This window comes from Pituophis catenifer, unplaced genomic scaffold, assembly GCF_029215685.1.
Source record: "Pituophis catenifer annectens isolate HBS135680 unplaced genomic scaffold, rPitCat1.0.hap2 SCAF_2, whole genome shotgun sequence".
NCBI lineage: Eukaryota > Metazoa > Chordata > Lepidosauria > Squamata > Colubridae > Pituophis > Pituophis catenifer.
This window is the reverse complement of record NW_027256882.1, coordinates 24,463,601-24,484,446: the sequence shown is the minus strand read 5'-3', so window position 1 is coordinate 24,484,446 and position 20,846 is coordinate 24,463,601. Positions and strand designations below refer to the sequence as shown.

Genomic DNA, 20,846 nt, shown 5'->3' with positions numbered 1-20,846 from the left:
GAAGAAGATCTGGGTTCCTCCCCCAAACATTCCTCGTTCCTGTCTTGGGGGTCTCTGGGGATTAGGAAATCCGGCTTCCAGCCTGCAGAGAGGGACACTCTTCCCATGGGCAGAGGAACCCTCAACACCGACGCCCATCAGAGGAACAGGGGAGGTTTCAGAGCACGTGGTCCTGGCTGGGAGGGGAGATTAGGGGGAGGGCAAAGAAAAGGAGGCGGGACTGTATAGAGGGGCTTCTATATATATATAAGCCCCTCCCATGCCCCATCTGGATTTCCGTTTTCATCCCTGAATCTCGCTTCTTCCTTGGAGGATCTGCGCTGGATCTCTTGGGAAAGACTTCTGGATCCCTCTCGGGGAAGGTGAGGCTGCTCTCCCTCCGGCCTCCATGCTCCCCGTCCAGCCAGCAGATCCTCTCCCCGCCAGGAGGGAGGATCCTGCGGATCCCACTCTTCTGGGCTTTCCTCGGGGAGATCCCGCTCTGCCGTTGCCTGCCTTCCCTCCAGGCGGGCAAAGGGAGCTCCGTCCCTGGGGTGGATCTGCGATTCTGCCCCTTCCTCGTCCAGCCAAGGCTCCGCAGGGGGCTCCAAGTGGATCCGGGAAGGAGCTCTGGGTAAGTTGCTTCAGAAGGTCTCTCTGTGGTCCGTCAGACCACGAGGTCTCTGAGCATCCATATCCCGGACGTGCAGTTGGAAAAAATGGAGTAAACGGAGCTTTAAAGCGTTTTATGAGATTTGTAATGTGCTCTTAATGCAGGCCGACCTCATTGCAGGGGAGAGTTTGGGGGAAAGAAAAGCTTTAAATTAATTGAATTGAGTTCATGTTGCCTTAACCCACAAGAGATCCTTTTTCTTCGAGCTGAATTTAAAAGGGGAACAATAAAATCCTTTGTTCTTATGCCAATGTTTGATCTGCTTCTGATCCTAAAGGCTTGGTAGAATCAGGAAAAACTAGTATTTTCCTTGTTTTGCCCTGAAGGGGCTGTGATGTGGCCCTTCATGGTGGATGTTTTACAAAGCAAAAGTTTTAAGGAAGTTTGGAGGCTGGTTGCCACCTGATGCTTTCCTCTGCTTCCCTACTCTTTCCTGAGGGACTGCCATTAACCAAGGGGAGGCAGAATCCGTGGGGTGGGGGGTGGGGGACGAAAGCGAAGCTGCTTCAAGGTCAGCTGGCATCCCACTTCATACCAAACTCTGCTTGGACACCTTGCCTGAACCTCTTTGGTTGTGGGGTGGGGAAATGGGAGGAGATCAGCCCTTTTCTCCATCTGATTTCTCTCACCTTCCTTTCTGTTTTCCTATTCACAACTATGCCTTGATCCCTTCTGGACTTCATCCTGCTGGTTTCTTCCCTTTTGGCCCATCAAAATTGTGGTTAAATATTAAGTTTGGAACATAAACGTTAGTTATTAATGGATGCAATTTGGGTCGGTTACGAGGATCAGAGGTTTTGTCTTCTGAGCTTTAGATCTCATCTTGGAGCCCTTTTTCAGGAACTTCTCTCCAGTAGAGGGTATCGGGAGAAGGGCGGTATAGAAATAAAATTATTATTATTATTATTATCCTGTTCTCTGTGTGGTTGTGTATGTGGACCACACACAAAACAGCACACACTTTGCTGGAGATAAGTTACCTGAGGAAGGGCTTCAGCACGAGGCCTAAAGCTCAAAGAAAAAATCTCTGATCCTGTTAACCGACCTGGAATGGATCCTGCAACTTCATTCTGGGATACGTATATTTACCTTCATTTCTGTTTTATCTTGATTTGACAAAACGGCAATGCAGTGAAAGTTTTTTCCTTGACTTTTGTGTTCCCTATAGGCAGTCCTCGACTTATGACTAAATCTGGACTGCAATCTCACTTGTTGAGCAAAGCGGACATCACGTGAAACATCACATGACCGCTTTGCTGAAGAACTGCAATTCTGCCCTCGCTGTTGTGGTGGTTATTAGCAATAGCACTTCGACTTAGATACATAGTGGTTCAGAGCACACTCTGAGCAGTTCACAAATGTCAGCATCCTGCCTTCAACAATTTTGTGATTTTCTGTGTTTCTCGAAAGGAAATAATGTTGTCATTCGTCTTTTTTGTTCCACCAGCCGGAAAATAACTGTGACCAAAGATTTACCTTCAAGACAACTAACAAGAGATAGTAGAAATTCAGCCCAAGGCAGCAACCAAGGGAAAGCATGAAGCGTGGGAATCTCTTGGATCCCCCATCAGACACAAGCAGCCCTCCAAGAACCCCCAAAAGAACCCATGAATGCTCAGAGTGTGGGAAATCCTTTGCTCGCAAGTCCCTCCTTTTGACCCACAGGAAGCTCCATGTGGGAAGTGGATCCAGTGAAGGTTTGGAGGGTGAGAAATCTTTCTCTGGGAAAAACTCCAAAGATCTCAGAAGCTCCCCTCGACTAAAACCCTATAAATGTGAGGAATGTGACTTATGCTTTAGTCAAAAGTCATACATTCTTACACATCGGAAAATCCACACTGGAGAGAAACCTTATCAATGTCTGGAATGTGGGAAATTTTTCCGTGAAAAAAGCACTCTCAGAAACCACGAGAGAATTCACACAGGGGAGAAACCTTACAAGTGTTGGGAATGCGGGAAGAGATTTCCTCAGAATGCACAGCTTTGGTCCCATGAGAAGACTCATGCAGGAATAAAATCTTACAAATGCTTTGAATGTGAAAAATCTTTCACCATGAGTTCAGGTCTTCGGAATCATGAGAAAACACACAGAGGGGAGAAAAACAAAAAGTGTCTCGAATGTGGGAAATGTTTTACCTCAAAATCAAGCGTGGCGCGACATCAAAAACTTCACACTGGAGAGAGACCCTATGAATGCCCAGAATGTGAGAAACAATTTATGTATTCTTCTGAACTTCAGAGACACCAGAAGTGGCACAAAGGGGACCTACCCTATAAATGTGGGGAGTGTGGGAAAAGTTTTATTACGCCAACCCATGTTCAAATTCATCAGAGAATCCACACAGGGGAGAAACCCTACAAATGTGGGGAGTGTGGGAAATGCTTTTCCCAAAAACAACACCTTGGACGCCATCAAAGGTTCCACACAGGAGAGAAGCCATACAAATGCGTAGAGTGTGGAAAATGCTTTATAGACAAGCGAGGCCTTCGGAGTCATCATAAAACCCACACAGGGGAGAAGCCATATCAATGCAACGACTGTGGAAGATTTTATAGTACCTCATCAGCCCTTAGAAGTCATGTGAAAATTCACACAGGGGAAAAAAACTACAAATGTTTAGACTGTGGGAGAGCATTTGCTCATTCTTCTTCCCTTTTAAGTCACAGCCGAATCCATACAGGAGAGAAGCCCCACAAATGCTCAGAGTGCGATAAATGTTTTTCACGGAGAGATTCTCTTGTGATACATCAGCGAATCCACACTGGAGAAAAACCTTATAAATGTCTGGAGTGTGGGAAATGTTTTGCCCAACCTTCAGGACTTTGCACGCACACCCGAACTCACACAGGAAAATAGCCTTACAAATGCACAGAGCGCGAGAAACCTTTTCCTAGTAAATCAAAGCTAAAAAGGTACCAAAAAGTCCATAGCAAAGATAAATCTCTTCAGCTGTGAACAATATCGGGAACACATTTTTTCAACACAATGTTTACCAGGAACTTCAGGGAAATCCTATAATTATTTGGTATAGGAAAAATGTTTCTCCTCCTGAAGCAAAGCAATGTCAAATCCCATCAGAGAGTACACAATGAGGCAAAAGGGTGTAAATGTTGGGAGTGTGAGAATATTTTGCTCAGAAAGTCGCATTAGTAGCTTACCAGAGTAATTACACGAAAAAATTTTAAGTATATGGGGAGTAGATAAAATATTTTGCAGAGTATAACTCCTTGACTTATGACAACAACCTGGAATGGAATTCTGGTCATAAGTTCCTTCAGTTGTAAGTCAAGGAACCAGGTATTTTTCTTAATTTTTATTAGATTATGTTGATCAATGAGAAGTGAAAATTTAGAGAGGAGAAAATAGGGATAAAGGGTGGAATGAATCTGGTGGTTTATTTAGTGATAAAGTTTTGTTGTTGAATCTGCTGGCTGAGGATGAAAAGGGAAAGTTTCTTTTTCCTATTATATTTTTGGAAGGATTTTTTCCCCTTTTTTCATTGTCTTTTTCATATATTCACACAGAAATATTTGTATTAACTTTCTTTCTGTGCATATAATCCTGAATAAAAGTATATTGCTCAAAATAATCAAGAGGGCCTTTCTCAGGAGATGGACTGGGTGGCTCAAAACAGACAAGATGGCAGTCAGATTGTGCCAGAGTGTGCAGCCAAAGTGGGTTGAGGGAGGGGCTCTCGGACCTCCCCTGGATCAGGAAATGGGCTGCGGGGAGGAGGAGGAGGAAGGCTGTCAGGGAGTGCAGGGCCCATGGTTCCCAGCAGCTACTAGAGGAGGGAGCCAAGCTTCTCAGAGGAGGGGCGGGAAACCTGTCCCATGAGGCTACCGGAAGAGGCCCCCTAGAGGAGAGATGGGGAATTGTTGGTCTCAGCAGGATCCACCCTTGGTGGGGGGCCTGGAGTGGGGAGGAAAATGAGTGGAAGTGGAGGGCCTTCCTGATGGGCCTCCTCCATCTTCCCAGGGTGGAAAAAGACAGGGAGATACACAACTGGTCCAGCAGTCTGCCTAACGCTCTGGAGGGAACCTTGGATCCCAGTGGGGTCTCTCTGCCCCCCAAAGCGGCAGATAATATGAGAGAAGGGGGGAGATTTCAAAACAACAAAGTGGAGCCAGGGGTCTCTATGGAGAGTCTCCATCCTCCAGGTCATGGTTGTCCCTAAGATGTTTTTCCAAAAGGAAACTGAACTTTCTTGTTTTTTCCCCCTTGAAAACGTTTCCCTTCTTGTCCCAGGAGCTTCTTCAGTTCTGACTGAGCAGTGGAGAATGGAAGGATTGATATTCCTTGCAGTCATTTGGTGCGGAATCAGGATGCAAAGTGGTGGGGAGTCTTCCTGGGGCTGCTGAAAGGACCCTGTTGTAGACAGGAGGAGTGGGGTTCTTTCTACCCACCTCTGTTGTGGGAGGGCTGCTGATTTTGGCAAAGATGGCCGCTTTGGCCCCTCTTTCCATCCAGGGCTCCTCTCTGTCCAGGATGTGGACTTGATGTCCTCGAACGAGCCACCCATGTCATTTTAGATGCAGATGGACATCATCTCCTGATGGGTTTGTCCTTTGTGACACAATACAAATCCTTCCTTTCTCCCCCTCCCAGTCAGTCAGAACTGAAGAAGCTCCTTAGATGAGAAGTGAAATGTTTTAACAGAAAAAAAAATATTTTTCTTTCTTTTGGGGGAAAAAATGCACCTCTTGGAAGTGAAAGCAGAGTTCTGGGGCTCCTTCCGACTCAGTCTACAGGAAGGAAGCCCCCAAAATTGGCTGGTCCATTTAGGAGTGCAAACCCCCCCCCCCAATATCCTTCTCCTTCACTTCCCACTTCCTATCCAGGTTCTGATTCAGCAATGGGGGATTATGGGGTGTGGGGGGAGGTTCTAGGTCTCTTCCCCAAATTCAGAGTCTCCCCCAAGAAGGGAATCGAAGCTCAGCTCTTCCCACACCTTAAAAAATGGAGATTCAAACGAAAATGAAGTTGGAAAAACACTTTTTGCCAAAAAAACATCTTTTTCTTATACTTTTGGTGGCATTTGTGGATTCAGGTCAGAAAATGCCTCAGTTTCCCTCTTTCACTTTCCATCTCCTTCCTCTTTCCGTGCAAAAAACTTTGGGACTCGGGTTCTAATTCGGGGTCCTCAAGTTCCCACTCCCATCCAGCCACCGGGGGTGGGGCTGCATCTTATCCCACATCAGCTGCCTTTCCGTGACCTCGGCCCCACATCAGCCACTAAGGAAGTGGAGGGGGCCTCCCTCTTCTTCCGGTGAGGGGGTTAATAGGGCGAGAGAAGGGGCGGAGACCACGTGGAGATTGAAGCTCCTGCAGGCTCCTGCCTCTCTTGCCCTCCACACCATTTTCCAGTAGTGACATACCAGACCTTTCTCCCTCCTCCTTCCCCCAGGGGCACTGAGGGCCCCTCCCAGCTCCACTCCTGCCCCAGAGGAGCCCCCTCCTTAAAGGAGGTCTTCTGCCCCCCTTTGCTTCCAGAGATCTGTCCCAGGGCCTCCACCAGTAGCATTAGGGGGATCCCAGCGGACTCTATGGATGCTGCCCCACAAGCGCCCTCAAAGAGAGAGGAGAAAGAATACTCTGGTTTCTCTTCAGATCGTATAAATCTTTCTCCTTTTACTACAGATTTCTGTGGAGAGGAACATTTATGAGTTTCGATTCAGACAAGAAAATATCAAATAGCTTATGAATGAATGTTAAACTTTACTTTAGAAGTATCATGTTATCTATAGTGGAGTTAAGGTTTCAGGAGGGGGGAATAGGTAGTTTAAGAATAGTTAGGCTAACTTAGCTTATGATTGTTAATTGAAATACCCTGTATTTTGCTCTGGGAAGTGGGGGGGGGAGGTTGGGAAAAGGGGGGGGAATAAGGGGGGATTTCTTTGTAAAACTTTTCAATAAAAAAAGAGAGAGAGGGGGGGAAAGACAGGGATGCTCCCAGCCTCAGGCCTCATCGGTGGGTCTGAATTCGAGGGAAGGAGCGTTCTCCTTGAACTTCGGAATTGGGAATGCCCAAAATGAAGGTAACAGTCGGTCGACTAAAGGGAGAAGACGGCAAAAAAGTAACAGGCAGCAGAGAGAAAGCAGAGCTGCTGAACTCGTTCTTTGCCTCAGTGCCATAAACGTTTTTCTGAAAAAAGTACTCTTGCGATACATCAGCAAATCCACAGTGGAGAAAAACCATATAAATGTTCAGATTGTGAGGAATCTTCCACCCACCCTTCAGCACTTTGCAGGCACACCTGAAATTTCACAGGAAACTGCCTTTGCAAGTGTGCCGAGTGGGAGAAACCTTTTCGTTATAATCAAAGCTTAAAAAGCACCAGAAAGTCCATAGCAGAGATAAATCTTTTCAGTCGTGAACAATGCGGGAAACATTTTTTTCAAAAGTCGCATCTTCATGTTCACCAGGAACTTCACACCGTGACAGAAGGGAAATCCTACAATTGTTTGGTGTGGGGAAAATGTTTTTCTTAGTCTAATATAAACTGAGAATCCAGAATCATGTAATAGTGCATAAATGTCTGGTGAAATCTAAAATTTGTTACTACCGGTTCTGTGGCTGTGGCTTGGTGTGTGTGTGTGTGGGGGGGGGTAAGGTGACTGGGTGGACGTGGCCAATTTTTTTCTTTTAAAATCATTTTTTCTACAACCTCTTCGGCAAAGAGGTTGTAAAAAAATGCTTTCAAAAGGCTCTGACGATCCCAGCTGAGTTGCCTGATCAGCAGAGGCTTTTTTTCTTTTAAAAGCCTCTGCCGATCAGGCAACTCAACTTGGATTTTCAGAGGCATTTAAAAGAAAAAAAGCCTCTGCCGATCAGGCAACTCAGCTGGGATCATCAGCTGACGAACCCTTTGAGGATCGCAGCTGAGCTGCACGATCATCAGAGGCTTTTTTTTTTTACTTTTAAAAGCATTGTTTCGGCCGAAGAGGTTGTAGAAAAAATGATTTTAAAAATTAAAAGAAAAAGCCTCTGATGATTGTGCGGCTCAGCTGGGCATGGGGGGGAGGGTGCAGGAATTTTTGCTACCGGTTCTCCGAACCTCCCACCTCTATCGCTACCGGATTGGGCGATCTGGTCCGAACCGGGAGCATTTCACCCTTGATAAATGTTGGGAGTGTAAGGTTTGATTCTGCAACCAGCAGCACTAGTAACTTAGCAGAGTGAAAAAGAAAAAAAAAAGTTAGAAGTGTTGGAGAGTGGAGATCATTCTTTGAAGAGCACAGCTAGTCCTCGACTTACAATCACAGTTAGAAATGGATTCCTGGTAACAGGTTTATACAGTTGTACGTTCTAGCACCCACATGACCGAATCACATTTTGTGACATTTTTTTGTGGTCAGTAAGCAATAAGAAGTCCTAAGTATAAAGAAAATCTGGTCGCAAAAGCCAGCCGGCTGCCAAGTGCTCATAATCTGGTCACATAATGTGGAGAGTGGACGGGAGGACAACATTTTACAATGGCCAGAATTGTTTTATGGGCCATCAATGCTTGCCGTAAGTTGAGGAATACCTGTAATGAAATATTGAGAAACCCTGGAGCATTTGCAAAAAGGGGTGGTCATTGTATAAATACTTGGAACATTGCAAAATACTGACTTCACTGAGACCTCTGGAGACCCCAAAGGATGCACAAGAAAAAGAAATTGTGCGTTTGGGGTGTGTGAAATATTTTTCTGGACTGTCTACCTGCAGGTAAAAATGTCCTCCAGAAATCCTCCAGGTGCTTGGATGGCTGGAGACTCTTTCCGGGTGACAAACCACATCAGAGCTTGGTGTGTGGAAAATCTGTTGCTTGAAATGAGACAATTGTTGTCCTGCATTTGTGAGTCCCCTCAGAGAGGGCCCCTAAAAATCTTTGTAGCATTGAAAAAGGTTTTATCCTGAAATCTTTTTTTAAAAAAATGCAAAAGCAGGTCATAATTGTGGTAAAACGAGAAAAAAGTTACCTGGCCTGTTGTTATTAAATAAAGTTTGTCATTCTTTTTAATTTGACCTGTCAGAAATGGTGTAGCACCTCCTGATTGTGTGTTTGTTTGCGTGTATCAAACACACAGCATAGAGGTGGAGCTCTTGTCTCACAATCAGGAGGTTGTGAGTTTGATCCTAGGCAGATGTTGGATCTCCTGCTTGCGCAGGGGGTTGGACTCGATGACCTAAAAGCTCCCTTCCAACCCTGTAAACCTCTTAATTTAGACTGTATTTAAATTCCTTTATGGATATTCTTGTTATTCTCTTACTGTGATATTTCATCGTTATTCATATACCGTGTTACATTAAATATTCTTCTTGCTTATTTCTGTCAATCTGGAAGCACTTTCTGAATTTTCCAGAGAGACATCGCTTCAAATAGTTTAAATTTAATGCAATGGGATTCATTGGCTTCACTAAATGAGACCCACTTTAACTCATCAGTTGCCTTTAACCGTGGTTCATTCTCTCCTTCTTCTCCGTCCTCCATGAAATGGCATCTCCTCCCCAGCCCTAAGCAGGATAATGTCTTTTCTCTCTTGATCCCACAAAAATGTCCTTTGTGACATAGTTGCTGATGTGCTCAGAAGCTGAGATCTGCACCATTCCTATTGGCTACTTCAAGGGGGCTTCTGGCATCTCCCCGTCCTCTGTGAGCACCTTGATCTGGACACCTGGTTCCCCAGAAGTGGATCCCACTGTAGCACAAGGGAAGAGCTGCCCCTACTAACTCAAGGAGAATCTGAGTTCCTTTCAGTGCTGCTCTTCCTCAGGCTCAGGATGCCCCTCGCCCCCCTCTTCTCCAGCCCAGAAACGCCAGGAGCCTTAAAACCAATCAGGGAGAATAGCTCAGGGTGGAAATGGGGGGATCCTTGGTGTTTCCCTGGAGACGTCTCATTACCCAAATAGGTAACATCATCAGGGCACCAAACCAACCACCAACCTTCAACTCTTACGGTGCCTTTTGGGGCAACTCTTTCAGGGCATCTGCAGAGCTTAAGCTTCTAGAGCGCGCAGACAGATAAAGATATAACAGATTAACAAGAGTTGGAAGGGATCTTGCAGGTCATCTAGTCCAACCCCCAGGAGACCCAACATCTGCCTAGGATCAAACTCACAACCTCCTGATTGTGAGGCAAGAGCTCCACCTCTATGCCACAGCAACTGCTGGGCGTTTGATACACACAAACAAACACACAATCACAAAAACACACAAAAGGGTTTCGCAGCACGTGGTCCTAGTTTAAAGGGGGTGGGGAAGAGGAAGAGGCGATGGAGGGGCGGGGCTTCAAGCAGGAGGCGGAGCCCCAGATGAAGCCAGAAGCTCCGCCCCCCCCCGCCTCTCCCCTCCCACTGGCTGGATCTCCGCTTCCCTTTGCCCGGCGAGGATCGGCGGTGGATCCCTCGGGAGAGGCTCCTGGGTGCTGCTCGGGTCAGGTGGGGCTGCTCTCCTTCCGGCCTCCAGATCTCCTCCCCGCCAGGAGGAAGGGAGCTGCGGATCCCTCTCTTCGCCTCGCCGGGTTTTCCTCGGGGAGATCTCGCCGGGTTTTCCTCGGGGAGATCCGGCTCTGGCGTTGTCTGCAGGGAGCGGATCCCTCCCTTCCCTCCAGGGGGGCAAAGGGGGCTCCGTCCCCGGGCTGGATCTGCCCCCTCCTCGCCCAGCCAAGGCTCCCCGAGGGGCTCCGGGTGGATCCGGGAAGGAACCTTTTGGTAAAGTTCCTTTAGAAAGTCTCTCTGTGGTCCGGCAGATCACGAGTTTTCTGAGCATGCGCATCCCGCAAGTGCATTTGAAAAAAAAAAAGTGTAAATTGTGCTTTAAAACTTTTACTGAGATTTGTATTGTGTGATTAAGACCCTCTGACGTCTTTGCAACGGGGAGGTTTCTGGGGGTGGGTGGGAGGAAAGAAGTTTAAATTAGTTGAAATGAGTTCCTGGTTTCTTAACCCACAAAAGAGATCCTCTTTCTTTGAGCTCTGTCTGAAAGGCCAAGAGTAAAATCCTTTTGTTTTTATGCTAATCTTTTACTTTGCTTCTGCTTTCAAAACAATGGGTAGAATTTCTCAACTTTGTATTTTCCTTGTTTTGCCCAGAAGAGGCTGTGATGGGGCAGCTCCTTCTTGGTGGATGTTTTTCAAAGGACAAAGGAAGTTTTGAGGGTGGTCTTGTGAGGAGCTGCCAGAAGAAGCTGATGGCCAGATTGCTGCCTTTCCTAACTGGAAATAAATTTTGAGACACCTAACAGGAATCTTTGTGGCTTTGCAGCCTCCAAAAAGGGCAGCCCTTTTCACACATGTTCTGCCCCATCTGATCTCTCCCATCTTCCACTGGGTTTTCCTAGGCACAACTATGCTTTGGTCCCTGTTGGACTTCAGCTGCTGGTTTCTTCCATTTTGCCTTATTAAGATTCAATCATTATTTTGTATTCTCATCAAATAATCCTATTTTCTCCTCCCTCTTCCTGATCATTTACAGATTATGTTCAATATCACTGTTGGCATCTGAGCCTTTTTCATTTCTCTTTGCAGGAGACCAGTGAGGATGTGGCTGTGAACTTCACAGAGGAGAAAGAGACGTTCTTGGATTGGGATCCACCAGCCTTTGGCCAGGATTCTTGTTCCAGAGAATTTGGAAATTGTCGCCTGGATGAAAAAACAGCTTCCTGCACAAAGGACCAATCAATTAAGGAGAAACCAAACCAGTCAGCAGTGAGGATCATACCTGGCCTTGACCGAGAGACCTCTTCATTGTAACGTTAAACGTGAGTAAACAAATCTTGGTTAAATCTTGCTTTGGAGAACAAGCATCCATTTTTTAAATCTTTGACAATTGAACAATGCAGAAAAAAGATTTGCTCCCAAGGTACTGGGTGAAGGCATAATGAGCATACATGGACCTCAGTGAGGCATGTGACAAAGTAGGCCGCAACCTAGATCTTGACAAGATTTTAAAAAAAAAAAGCTGAGATAGCATCACCACCTGATGGATTCACAACTGGCTGACCAACCGCATTCAACGAATTTAAAGTTTAGTTTATTTTATTTTATTGTCATTGCACCTCACACAACGAATTTAAATGCCATCTTCAGTCTACATTGTAACTATAAAAAAATAAAACAAAAAGATACATCTTTTGCATTCTATGTAATTGAATTGAAAACCCCTGATATTGCATTAATATTGCACTATACAGTAGAATTCAATCTAGTTACTGCTCTGGGATAGAACCTCAGTGCCTTCCACCGTGCCCTTAAAACTTTCTTTTTTCAGCAAGCCGGGCTGGCCTAACACTTTTTTTAAAATGTTTTTAATTGTTTTGTCATTGCTTTTAGTTATGGGGCCAAATATATATATATATCTTTTTAATTGTATTTTAATGTTTGTAGTTTATGTTTTTACTTTGGCTGTACACCACCCTGAGTCCTCAGGGAGAAGGGCGGTATATAAATTTGATATAAAATAAATAAAAATAAAAAAATAAATAGAAGCTGTTTTTCAGCCTATTTGTCCTTGTTTTTATTATCCTGTACCGTCTGCCAGATGGTAATAGTTCAAAAAAAAAGGATGCCCAGGATGAGATGGATCTCTAAGAATGTTTTGAGCTTTCTTAAGGCAGCGGGAACTATAAAGCTCTTCCAAAGAGGAGAGAGGGCCACAAATGATCCTCTGGGCAATGACGTTAACCCTCTGGAGCGCTGTCCTACCTGCTACTGTGCAATTGGCAAACCATACACAGGTGCAGTATGTTAAAATTCTCTCTCTGGTGCAGCGATAGAAGGTCACTTCGTTTTTGGTAATTCTTGTAGTTTGTCCTGGACTTATAACCACAATTGGAGTCTTGGTCATTGAGCAAAGTGGTCCTTAAGTAAGATGTCACGTGAGAGTTTGGCTCAATGAGTGCAATGCTGTACTCCTGATTGTGGTTGATAAAACTATTTCACGTGTCCTTAAGCAAAGTCCCACATAAGGAACGTGGTGTCGTAAAAGGGAGAGTTTGGAAGAGCAACTCAGACCCTCCCCCCCCTCCAGTAGAAGCAGAGAGGGTGAAAAAGGGGAAGATTTTCAGTCTTGAGGGTGGAGGTTGCAGCTTCAGGGGGCTGTTTCATGCCAGGGCCGGAGGGCAGTGTGGGCTTCCTTTTGTGTCCTTCCATGATTCTCAACTGAAATCTCCCTTTCTCTTTGTGTTTGGAGGGATGGACTACATGCCCCTTTAAGGTCTTTTAAGGCCCCCTTGAGTCCAGGCTGTGTCTGCCGAGATTTCAAAAGGGCAAAGTGGAGACAGGGGTCTCTATGAAGAGCCTCCATCCTCCAGGTCATGGTTGTCCCCAAGATGTTTTTCCAAAAGGAAACTGGACGTTTTTTTCCCCTTGAAAACGTTTCCCTTCTCATCCCAGGAGCTTCTTCGGTTCTGACTGAGCGGTGGAGGATGGAAGGATTGATATTCCTTGCAGTCATTTGGTGCTGAATCAGGGTGCAAAGGGGTGCGGAGCCTTCCTGGGGCTGCCTTTAACCCAGGTTCATTCTCTCCTTCTCCTCCGTCCTCCATGAAATGGCATCTCCTCCCCAGCTGAACGCAGCAGAATGTTTTCCTAACTGTTTTACTTGGGAAGTGGCCTTTTCTCTCTTGATCCCATAGAAATGTCCTTTGTGACGTAGTTGTATTGCCTCTATGGGAAAAAGAATGAGATCTGGGTTCCTCCTCCAAACATTACTCTTTCCTGTCTTGGCGTCTCTGGGGATTAAGAAATCCTGCTTCAAGCATGCAGAGAGGGACACTCTTCCCATGGGCAGAGGAACCCTCTACACCTGTGATGGCGAACCTATGGCACGCGTGCCACAGGTGGCACGCAGAGCCATATTAGTGGGCACGCCAGCTCAGCTCTGGGGTGCATGCGCACGCCGGCCAGCTGATTTTCGGGCCTTCTGGGCCCACCAGAAGTAGGGAAACAGGCTGTTTCCTGCCTCTGGAGGGCCTGGGGGGGGGGGAAGGCCCGTTTTTTTTTTTCTTACCTGGCTCCAGATCCTCTCTGTGTATCTGGGAATGGCGAAAACAGCCTTTCCCACTCCCTTGGAGGCCCTACGGAGGCTCAAAGGGCCCATTTCCCAACTCCCGGTGGGACAGGAAGTGATGTTTTTTCCTGTCCCCAGCCTCCAGAGACTCCTAGAGAGGCTCCTACAGACTCCTAGAGAGGCTCTTACAGACTCTTAGAGAGGTTCTGGAGGCTGGGGACAGCAAAAAATGTCACTTCCTGTCCCACCGAGAGTTGGGAAATGGGCCCTTTCAGCCTCCGTAGGGCCTCCAAGGGAGTGGGAAAGGCTGTTTTCGTCGTTCCCAGATACACAGAGAGGATCTGGAACCAGGTAAGAAAGAAAAATGGGCCTACCAGGCCATCATGTGCCAGGAGCAGGGGGGAGGGGGAGGGGGTTGCGCACACATGCGCATGGGCATGTGTGCGCGCGACCCTCCCCCCCCCATCCTGGCACGCGATGGCAAAAAGGTTAGCCATCACTGCTCTACACCAAAGCCCATCAGAGGAACAGAGGTGGTTTCGGAGCACGTGGTCCACCCTGGTAGGGGAGAATAGAGGGGAGGGGTGGATGACAAAGAGGAGGAGGCGGGAAAGGGGCGGGGCTGTATGGAGAGGCGGAGTCCAATGGTATATATGAGCCCCGCCCCTCCTATCAGGATTTCCATTTCCCTCCGTGAATCCCGCTTCTTCCTTGGAGGATTGGCACTGGATCCCTCGGGAGAGGCTTTTGGATCCCTCTCGGGGAAGGTGAGGCTGCTCTCTCTCCGGCCTCCAGGCTGCCCCTCCTCCCAGTAGATCTTCTCCCCGCCAGGAGGAAGGGAACTGCGGATCCCACTCTTTGGCTCGCAAGCTTTCCTTGGGGAAATCTGGCTCTGGCATTGCATGCAGGGAGCGGCTCCCTCCCTTCCCTCCAGGGGGGCTCCATCCCTGGGCTGGATCTGCCCCCTCCTTGCCCGTCCAAAGTTCTGGGGGGGGGGCCTCCGGGTGGTTCCACGAAGGAGCTTTGGGTAAGTTGCTTCAGAAGGTCTCTCTTTGGTCCGTAAGAGATCAAAGTCTCTGAGCATCCATATCCCGCACGTGCAGATGGGAAAATGGAGTAAAAGGAGCTTTAAAGCATTTGTTGAGGTTTGTAATATGCTCTAAACACAGACCGACCTCATTGCAATGGGGAGGGGAGAGTTTGGGAGAAAAAAAAAGCTTTAAATTAATTGAATTGAGTTCATGTTTTCTTAACCCTTCACGTTCACGTTTCTTAACGGGCTACTTGCAGGAGCACCTGCTACTGATCTCCCACCGACCAGTGCGCTCGCATAGGGCTGCCCTCCTCGGGGTGCCGTCGGCCAGGCAATGTCGGCTGATGGCACCCAGGATGAGGGCGTTCTCTGTGGGCGCGCCGACCCTCTGAAATGGTTTACCCACCGGGCTCCGCACGGCCCCCGATCTCCGCTCCTTTCGTAGGGACCTGAAGACGTGGCTCTTTAAACAAATTGCCTGATCTGCTGGGAGTTTTGTAGTTTTTAGTTTTTCTAAAGGTTTTAATTGGAGTATTTTAATTAACTAAAATTAATTTATTATTTTATTGTGCGATGCTTTTTATTTTTATGAGCTGCCCCGAGTCTTTCGGGAGAAGGGCAGCATTTAAATTTGATTAAATAAATAAATAAATAAATAAATAACCCACAAGAGATCCTTTTTCCTTGAGCTCAATTTAAAAGGGGAACAGTGAAATTCTTTGTTATGCCAAAGTTTAATCTACTGATCCTAAAGGCTTGGTAGAATCAGGAAAAATCAGTATTTTCCCTGTTTTGCCCTGAAGGGGCTGTGATGTGATCCTTCATGGTGGATGTTTTACAAAGCAAAAATTTTAAGGAAGTTTGGAGGCTGGTTGCCACCTGATGCTTTCCTCTGCTTCCCTACTCTTTCCTGAGGGCCTGCCATTAACCAAGGGGAGGTAGAATCCGTGGGGTGGGGGACGAAAGTGACACTGCTTCAAGGTCAGCCGGCATCCCACTTCACACCAAACTCTGCTTGGGCACCTTGCCTGAACCTCTTTGGTTGTGGGGTGGGGAAATGGGAGGAGATCAGCCCTTTTCACCATCTGATCTCTCTCACCTTCCTTTGCGTTTTCCTAAAACAACTATGCTTTGATCCCTTCATCCTGCTTGTTTCTTCCATTTTGGCCCATCAAAATCATGGTTAAATATTGCTTTGGAACATAAGCGTTAGTTATTAATGGATGCAATTTGGGTCGGTTACGAGGATCAGAGGTTTTGTCTTCCGAGCTTTAGATCTCATGCTGGAGCCCATCTTCAAGGAACTTCTCTCCAGCAGAGGGTGTCCTGTTCTCTGTGTGGTTGTGTATGTGGACCACACACAGAACAGCACACACTTTGCTGGAGATAAGTTACCTTAGGAAGGGCTTCAGCACGAGGCCTAAAGCTCAGAAGACAAAATCTCTGATCCTGTTAACCGACCCAGAATGGATCCTGCAACTTCATTCTGGGATACGTATATTCGCCTTCATTTCTGTTTTATCTTTATTTGACAAAACGGCAATGCAGTGAAAACTTTTGCCTTGACTTTTGTGTTCCCTATAGGCAGTCCTCGACTTATGACTAAATCTGGACTGCAGTCTCACTTGTTGAGCAAAGAGGACATCACGTGAGACATCACATGACTGCTTTGCTGAAGAACTGCAATTCTGCCCTCACTGTTGTGGTTGTTAACAAATGTCAGCATCTTGCCTTCAACAATTTTGTGATTTTCTGTGTTTCTCGAAAGGAAATAATGTTCTCATTCTTCTTTTTTGTTCCACTAGCCGGAAAACAACTGTGACCAAAGATTTACCTTCAAGACAACTAACAAGAGATAGTAGAAATTCAGCCCAAGGCAGCAGCCAAGGGAAAGCATGAAGCGTGGGAAATTCTTGGATCCCCCATCAGACACAAGCAGCCCTCCAAGAACCCCCAAAAGAACCCATGAATGCTCAGAGTGTGGGAAATCCTTTGCTCGCAAGTCCCTCCTTTTGACCCACAGGAAGCTCCATGTGGGAAGTGGATCCAATCAAGATTTTGAGGGTAAGAAATCTTCTGAAAAAGAAACCAAAGATCTCAGAAGCTCCCCTAGACTAAATCCCTATAAATGTGAGGAATGTGACTTATGCTTTGGTCAAAAGTCAAGCCTTGTTACACATCAGAAAATTCACACTGGAGAGAAACCTTATCAATGTCTGGAATGTGGGATTTTTTTCCGTAAAAAATGCACTCTCAGAAACCACGAGAGAATCCACACAGGGGAGAAACCTTACAAGTGTTGGGAATGTGGGAAGAGCTTTTCTCAGAATTCAAGTCTTTGGATCCATGAGAAGATCCATGCTGGAATAAAATCTTACAAATGCTTTGAATGTGGAAAATGTTTCACCCAGAGTTCAAGTCTTCGGAAACATGAGAAAATCCACAAAGGGGAGAAAAATGAAAAGTGCCTCGAATGTGGGAAATGTTTTTCCAGGAAATGCATTCTGATGCGACATCAGAAACTCCATACTGGAGAGAGACCCTATGAATGCCCAGAATGTGAGAAACAATTCATGTATTCTTATGAACTTCAGAGACACCAGAAGTGGCACAAAGGGGACCTACCCCATAAATGTAGGGAGTGTGGGAAAAGTTTTATTACGCCAACCCATGTTCAGATTCATCAGAGAATCCACACAGGGGAGAAACCCTACAAATGTGGGGAGTGTGGGAAATGCTTTTCCCAGAAACAACACCTTGGACGCCATCAAAGGTTCCACACAGGAGAGAAGCCATACAGATGCATAGAATGTGGAAAATGCTTTATAGACAAACGAGGCCTTTTGATGCATCATAAAACCCACACAGGGGAAAAGCCACAGCAATGCAATGACTGTGGAAGATTTTATCGTACCACATCAGCCCTTAGAAGTCATGTGAAAATTCACACAGGAGAAAAAAACTACAAATGTTTAGACTGTGGGAGATCATTTGCTCATTCTTCTTCCCTTTTAAGTCACAGCCGAATCCATACAGGAGAGAAGCCCCACAAATGCTCAGAGTGCGATAAATGTTTTTCACGGAGAGATTCTCTCGTGAGGCATCAACGAATCCACACTGGAGAAAAACCTTATAAATGTCTGGAGTGTGGAAAATGTTTTGCCCATCCTACAACACTTCGCATGCACACCCGAAATCACACAGGAAAGTAGCCTTACAAATGCACAGAGTGCGAGAAACATTTTCCTAGTAAATCAAAGCTAAAAAGGCACCAAAAACTCCATAGCAGAGATAAATCTCTTCAGCTGTGAATAACATTGGGAACACTTCTTTTCAACACAATGTTTACCAGGAATTTCACACAGTGACAGAAGGGAAATCCTACAATTATTTGGTGTGGGGAAAATGTTTCTCCTACTGAAGGAAAACAACATCAAATCCCATCAGAGAGAACACAATGAGGCAAAAGGGTGTAAATGTTGGGGGAGTGAGAATATTTTGCTTGCAAAGCCGCATTAGTAACTTACCAGAGTAATTACACAAAAGAGTTATAAGTATGTGAGGAGTAGATATAATGTTTTGCAGAGTAGAGGAAGTCCTTGACCTATGACCACAACTTGGAATGGATTTCTAGAGATAAGTTCCTAAATTAAGGAGCCAGGTATTTCTCTTAATTTTTAGTAGACTGTGTTGATCAATGAGAAGTGAGAATTTAGAGATGGGAAAATGGGGCGAAGGTGGAATGAATCTGGTGGTTTATTTAGTGATAAAGTTTTGATGTTGAATCTGCTGGTTGAGGATGAAGAGGGAAAAAGGGATTCCCCCCCTTTTTTTCATTGTCTTTTTCATATATTCCCACAGAGATATTTGTATTAATTTTCTTTCTGTGCATATAATCCTGAATAAAAGTATATTGCTCAAAATAATCAAGAGGGCCTTTTTCAGGAGATGGACTGGGTGGCTCAAAACAGACAAGATGGCAGTCAGATTGTGCCATACTGTGCAGCCAAAGTGGGTTGAGGGAGGGGCTCTCGGACATCCCCTGGATCAGGAAATGGACTTCTGGGGGCGGAGGAGGAGGAGGAGGAGGAAGGCTGTCGGGGAGTGCAGGGCCCATGGATCCCAGCAGCTACTAGTGGAGTGAGCCACGCTTCTCAGAGGAGGGGTGGGAAACCTGTCCTGATCCCGTTGCGAACCGGTAGTAAAGGTAAGTAGAACCCACCCCTGCAATAAGGATACCTATACCCATACTCCTGGGCTCTCCCAGCCCTTCGACCCCCACTGCCCTGGATACTCTGAAGTTTTCTTCTCCCCCCCAGTCTTCAGCCCCACTAGCTTTCTTTGAATGGTTTTTGAGGCCTCTTTCCTGTCTCCCTTCCAAATTGGCCCCCCTGTAGCCGCCCAAAAAAAAAAAAAAAAGGAAGGGCTCCAGCACCTTTCACTGAAGGGACAGTTGGGAAGAGCAACTCAGACCCCACCCCCCAATAGAAGCAGGGTGAGAGGGGAATATTTTCAGTCTGGTGGGGGGGGTTGCAGCTTCATGACAGGACCAGAGGGCAGTGTGGGCTTCCTTTTGAGTCCTCCATGATTCTCAACCCAAATCTTCCTTTCCCTGTGTGCTTGCAGGGGTGGTCTACATGCCCCTTTAAGGTCTTTTAAGGCCCCTAGGCGTCCAGGCTGAGTGCTGTGGTTTCAAAAGGGCAAAACGGAGCCAGGGATCTCGATGGAGAGTCTTCTTGGTTTTTTTCCCCTTGAAAACGTTTCCCTTCTCATCCCAGGAGCTTCTTCAGTTCTGACTGAGCGGTGGAGGATGGAAGGATTGATATTCCTTGCAGTCATTTGGTGCTGAATCAGGGTGCAAAGGGGTGTGGAGCCTTCCTGGGGCTGCCTTTAACCCTGGTTCATTCTCTCCTCTTCCTCCATCCTCCATGAAATGGCATCTCCTCCCCAGCTGAATGCGGCAGAATGTTTTCCTAGCTGTTTTACTTGGGAAGTGGCCTTTTCTCTCTTGATCCCATAGAAATGGGTCCTTTGTGACCTAGTTGCTGATGTGCTCAGAAGCTGGGATCTGCCCCACTCCTATTGGCTACTTCAGGGGGGGCTTCTGGCATCTTCCTGTCCCCTCCAAGCACAGGGCGGGACCCCCTGTGAGCCCCTTTATCCGGACACCCGGTTCTCCAGAGGCGCCTGGTGCCCAGATGCTCCTCAAGTCTGATGGAGGCTCTTTCTCTTTATGGATTTAAGGCTCTTTGGGAAGAAGGTCCAGTCCTGAGCTAAATGGAAGCATCTGGATCTCGACATCTGGTTCCCCAGAAGTGGATCCCACTGTAGCACAAGGGATGAGGTGCGCCTAACTCGAGGGGAGCTGGTGTATATGCTGCTCTTCCTCTGGGTCAGGATCTCCCCCTTCTCCAGCTCCAGAAACACCAAAAGCCTTAAAATCAATTGGGGAGAATAGCTCAGGGTGGAAATGGGGGGGGGGGTCCTTGGTGATCTCTGAGCTTCGGTGTTTCCCCTGAGACGTCCCATTGCCCAAACTAGGTAACATCATCAGGACAGCAACCAACCACCAATCTCAGGGAGCCCCCAAGGACCCTTCAACTCTTATGGGGCCTTTTTGCCAAACTCTTTCAGGGCATCTTCAGAGCTTCAGTTTCTAGCGTGCTCACAGATACAGACACACACACACACACACACACAATCACAAAAACACACAAAGAGTTTCAGAGCACGTAGGGAAGGAGAAGAGATGGTCAAGGGGCGGGGCCTCGAGTAGGCAGAGCCCCAGATGAAGCCAGAAGCTCCGCCCCCCGCCTCTCCCCTCCCCCTGGCTGGATCTCCGCTTCCCTCCGCGAGTTCTTCTTCACGCAGGCAGGACAGGCGCTGGATCCCTCGTGACCAGGGCCGGATTTAGATGAAAAGAGGCCCTAGGCTATTCCACTTATGAGGCCCTTTCACCTATAGTGAAAGTGTAATTTTAATTTTGCTAACAATTTGAATGTAGGCCCCTCTTGATCTTGAGGCCCTAGGCTGAAGCCTAGTTAGCCTATAGGAAAATCCGCCCCTGCTCGTGACAGTCTCCTGGATCCCGCTCGGGGCAGGTGGGGCTGCTCTTCCGCCGGCTTCCAGGCCGTCCCTCCTGCCAGCAGATCTTCCTCCCCGCCAG

The 20,846-nt window shown here is 46.9% G+C and overlaps 2 protein-coding genes and 1 pseudogene across 2 annotated transcripts; all 3 read left to right on the top strand.

Annotated features, from left to right (window-relative positions):
* The first annotated feature begins 2,189 nt into the window (after positions 1–2,189).
* Positions 2,190–3,509, top strand: LOC139311879 (zinc finger protein 665-like). Its single transcript, XM_070936404.1, has one exon. The coding sequence runs from the start codon at positions 2,190–2,192 to the stop codon at positions 3,507–3,509; it is 1,320 nt and encodes a 439-aa protein (XP_070792505.1).
* A 2,734-nt stretch (positions 3,510–6,243) lies between these two features.
* On the top strand, positions 6,244–6,368 carry LOC139313510 (U5 spliceosomal RNA; annotated as a pseudogene).
* A 3,652-nt stretch (positions 6,369–10,020) lies between these two features.
* On the top strand, positions 10,021–18,582 carry LOC139311881 (zinc finger protein 502-like). Its single transcript, XM_070936405.1, has 3 exons — positions 10,021–10,077; positions 11,166–11,398; positions 16,486–18,582. The coding sequence occupies exon 3, from the start codon at positions 16,576–16,578 to the stop codon at positions 17,890–17,892; it is 1,317 nt and encodes a 438-aa protein (XP_070792506.1). The 5' UTR covers positions 10,021–10,077; positions 11,166–11,398; positions 16,486–16,575; the 3' UTR covers positions 17,893–18,582.
* The last annotated feature ends 2,264 nt before the right edge of the window (positions 18,583–20,846 follow it).

What these genes read in the sequence shown, in the direction of transcription:
- LOC139311879 (XM_070936404.1), top strand. Translation starts at nt 2,190, where the DNA reads ATGAAGCGTGGGAATCTCTTGGATCCCCCATCAGACACAAGCAGCCCT.
- LOC139311881 (XM_070936405.1), top strand. Translation starts at nt 16,576, where the DNA reads ATGAAGCGTGGGAAATTCTTGGATCCCCCATCAGACACAAGCAGCCCT.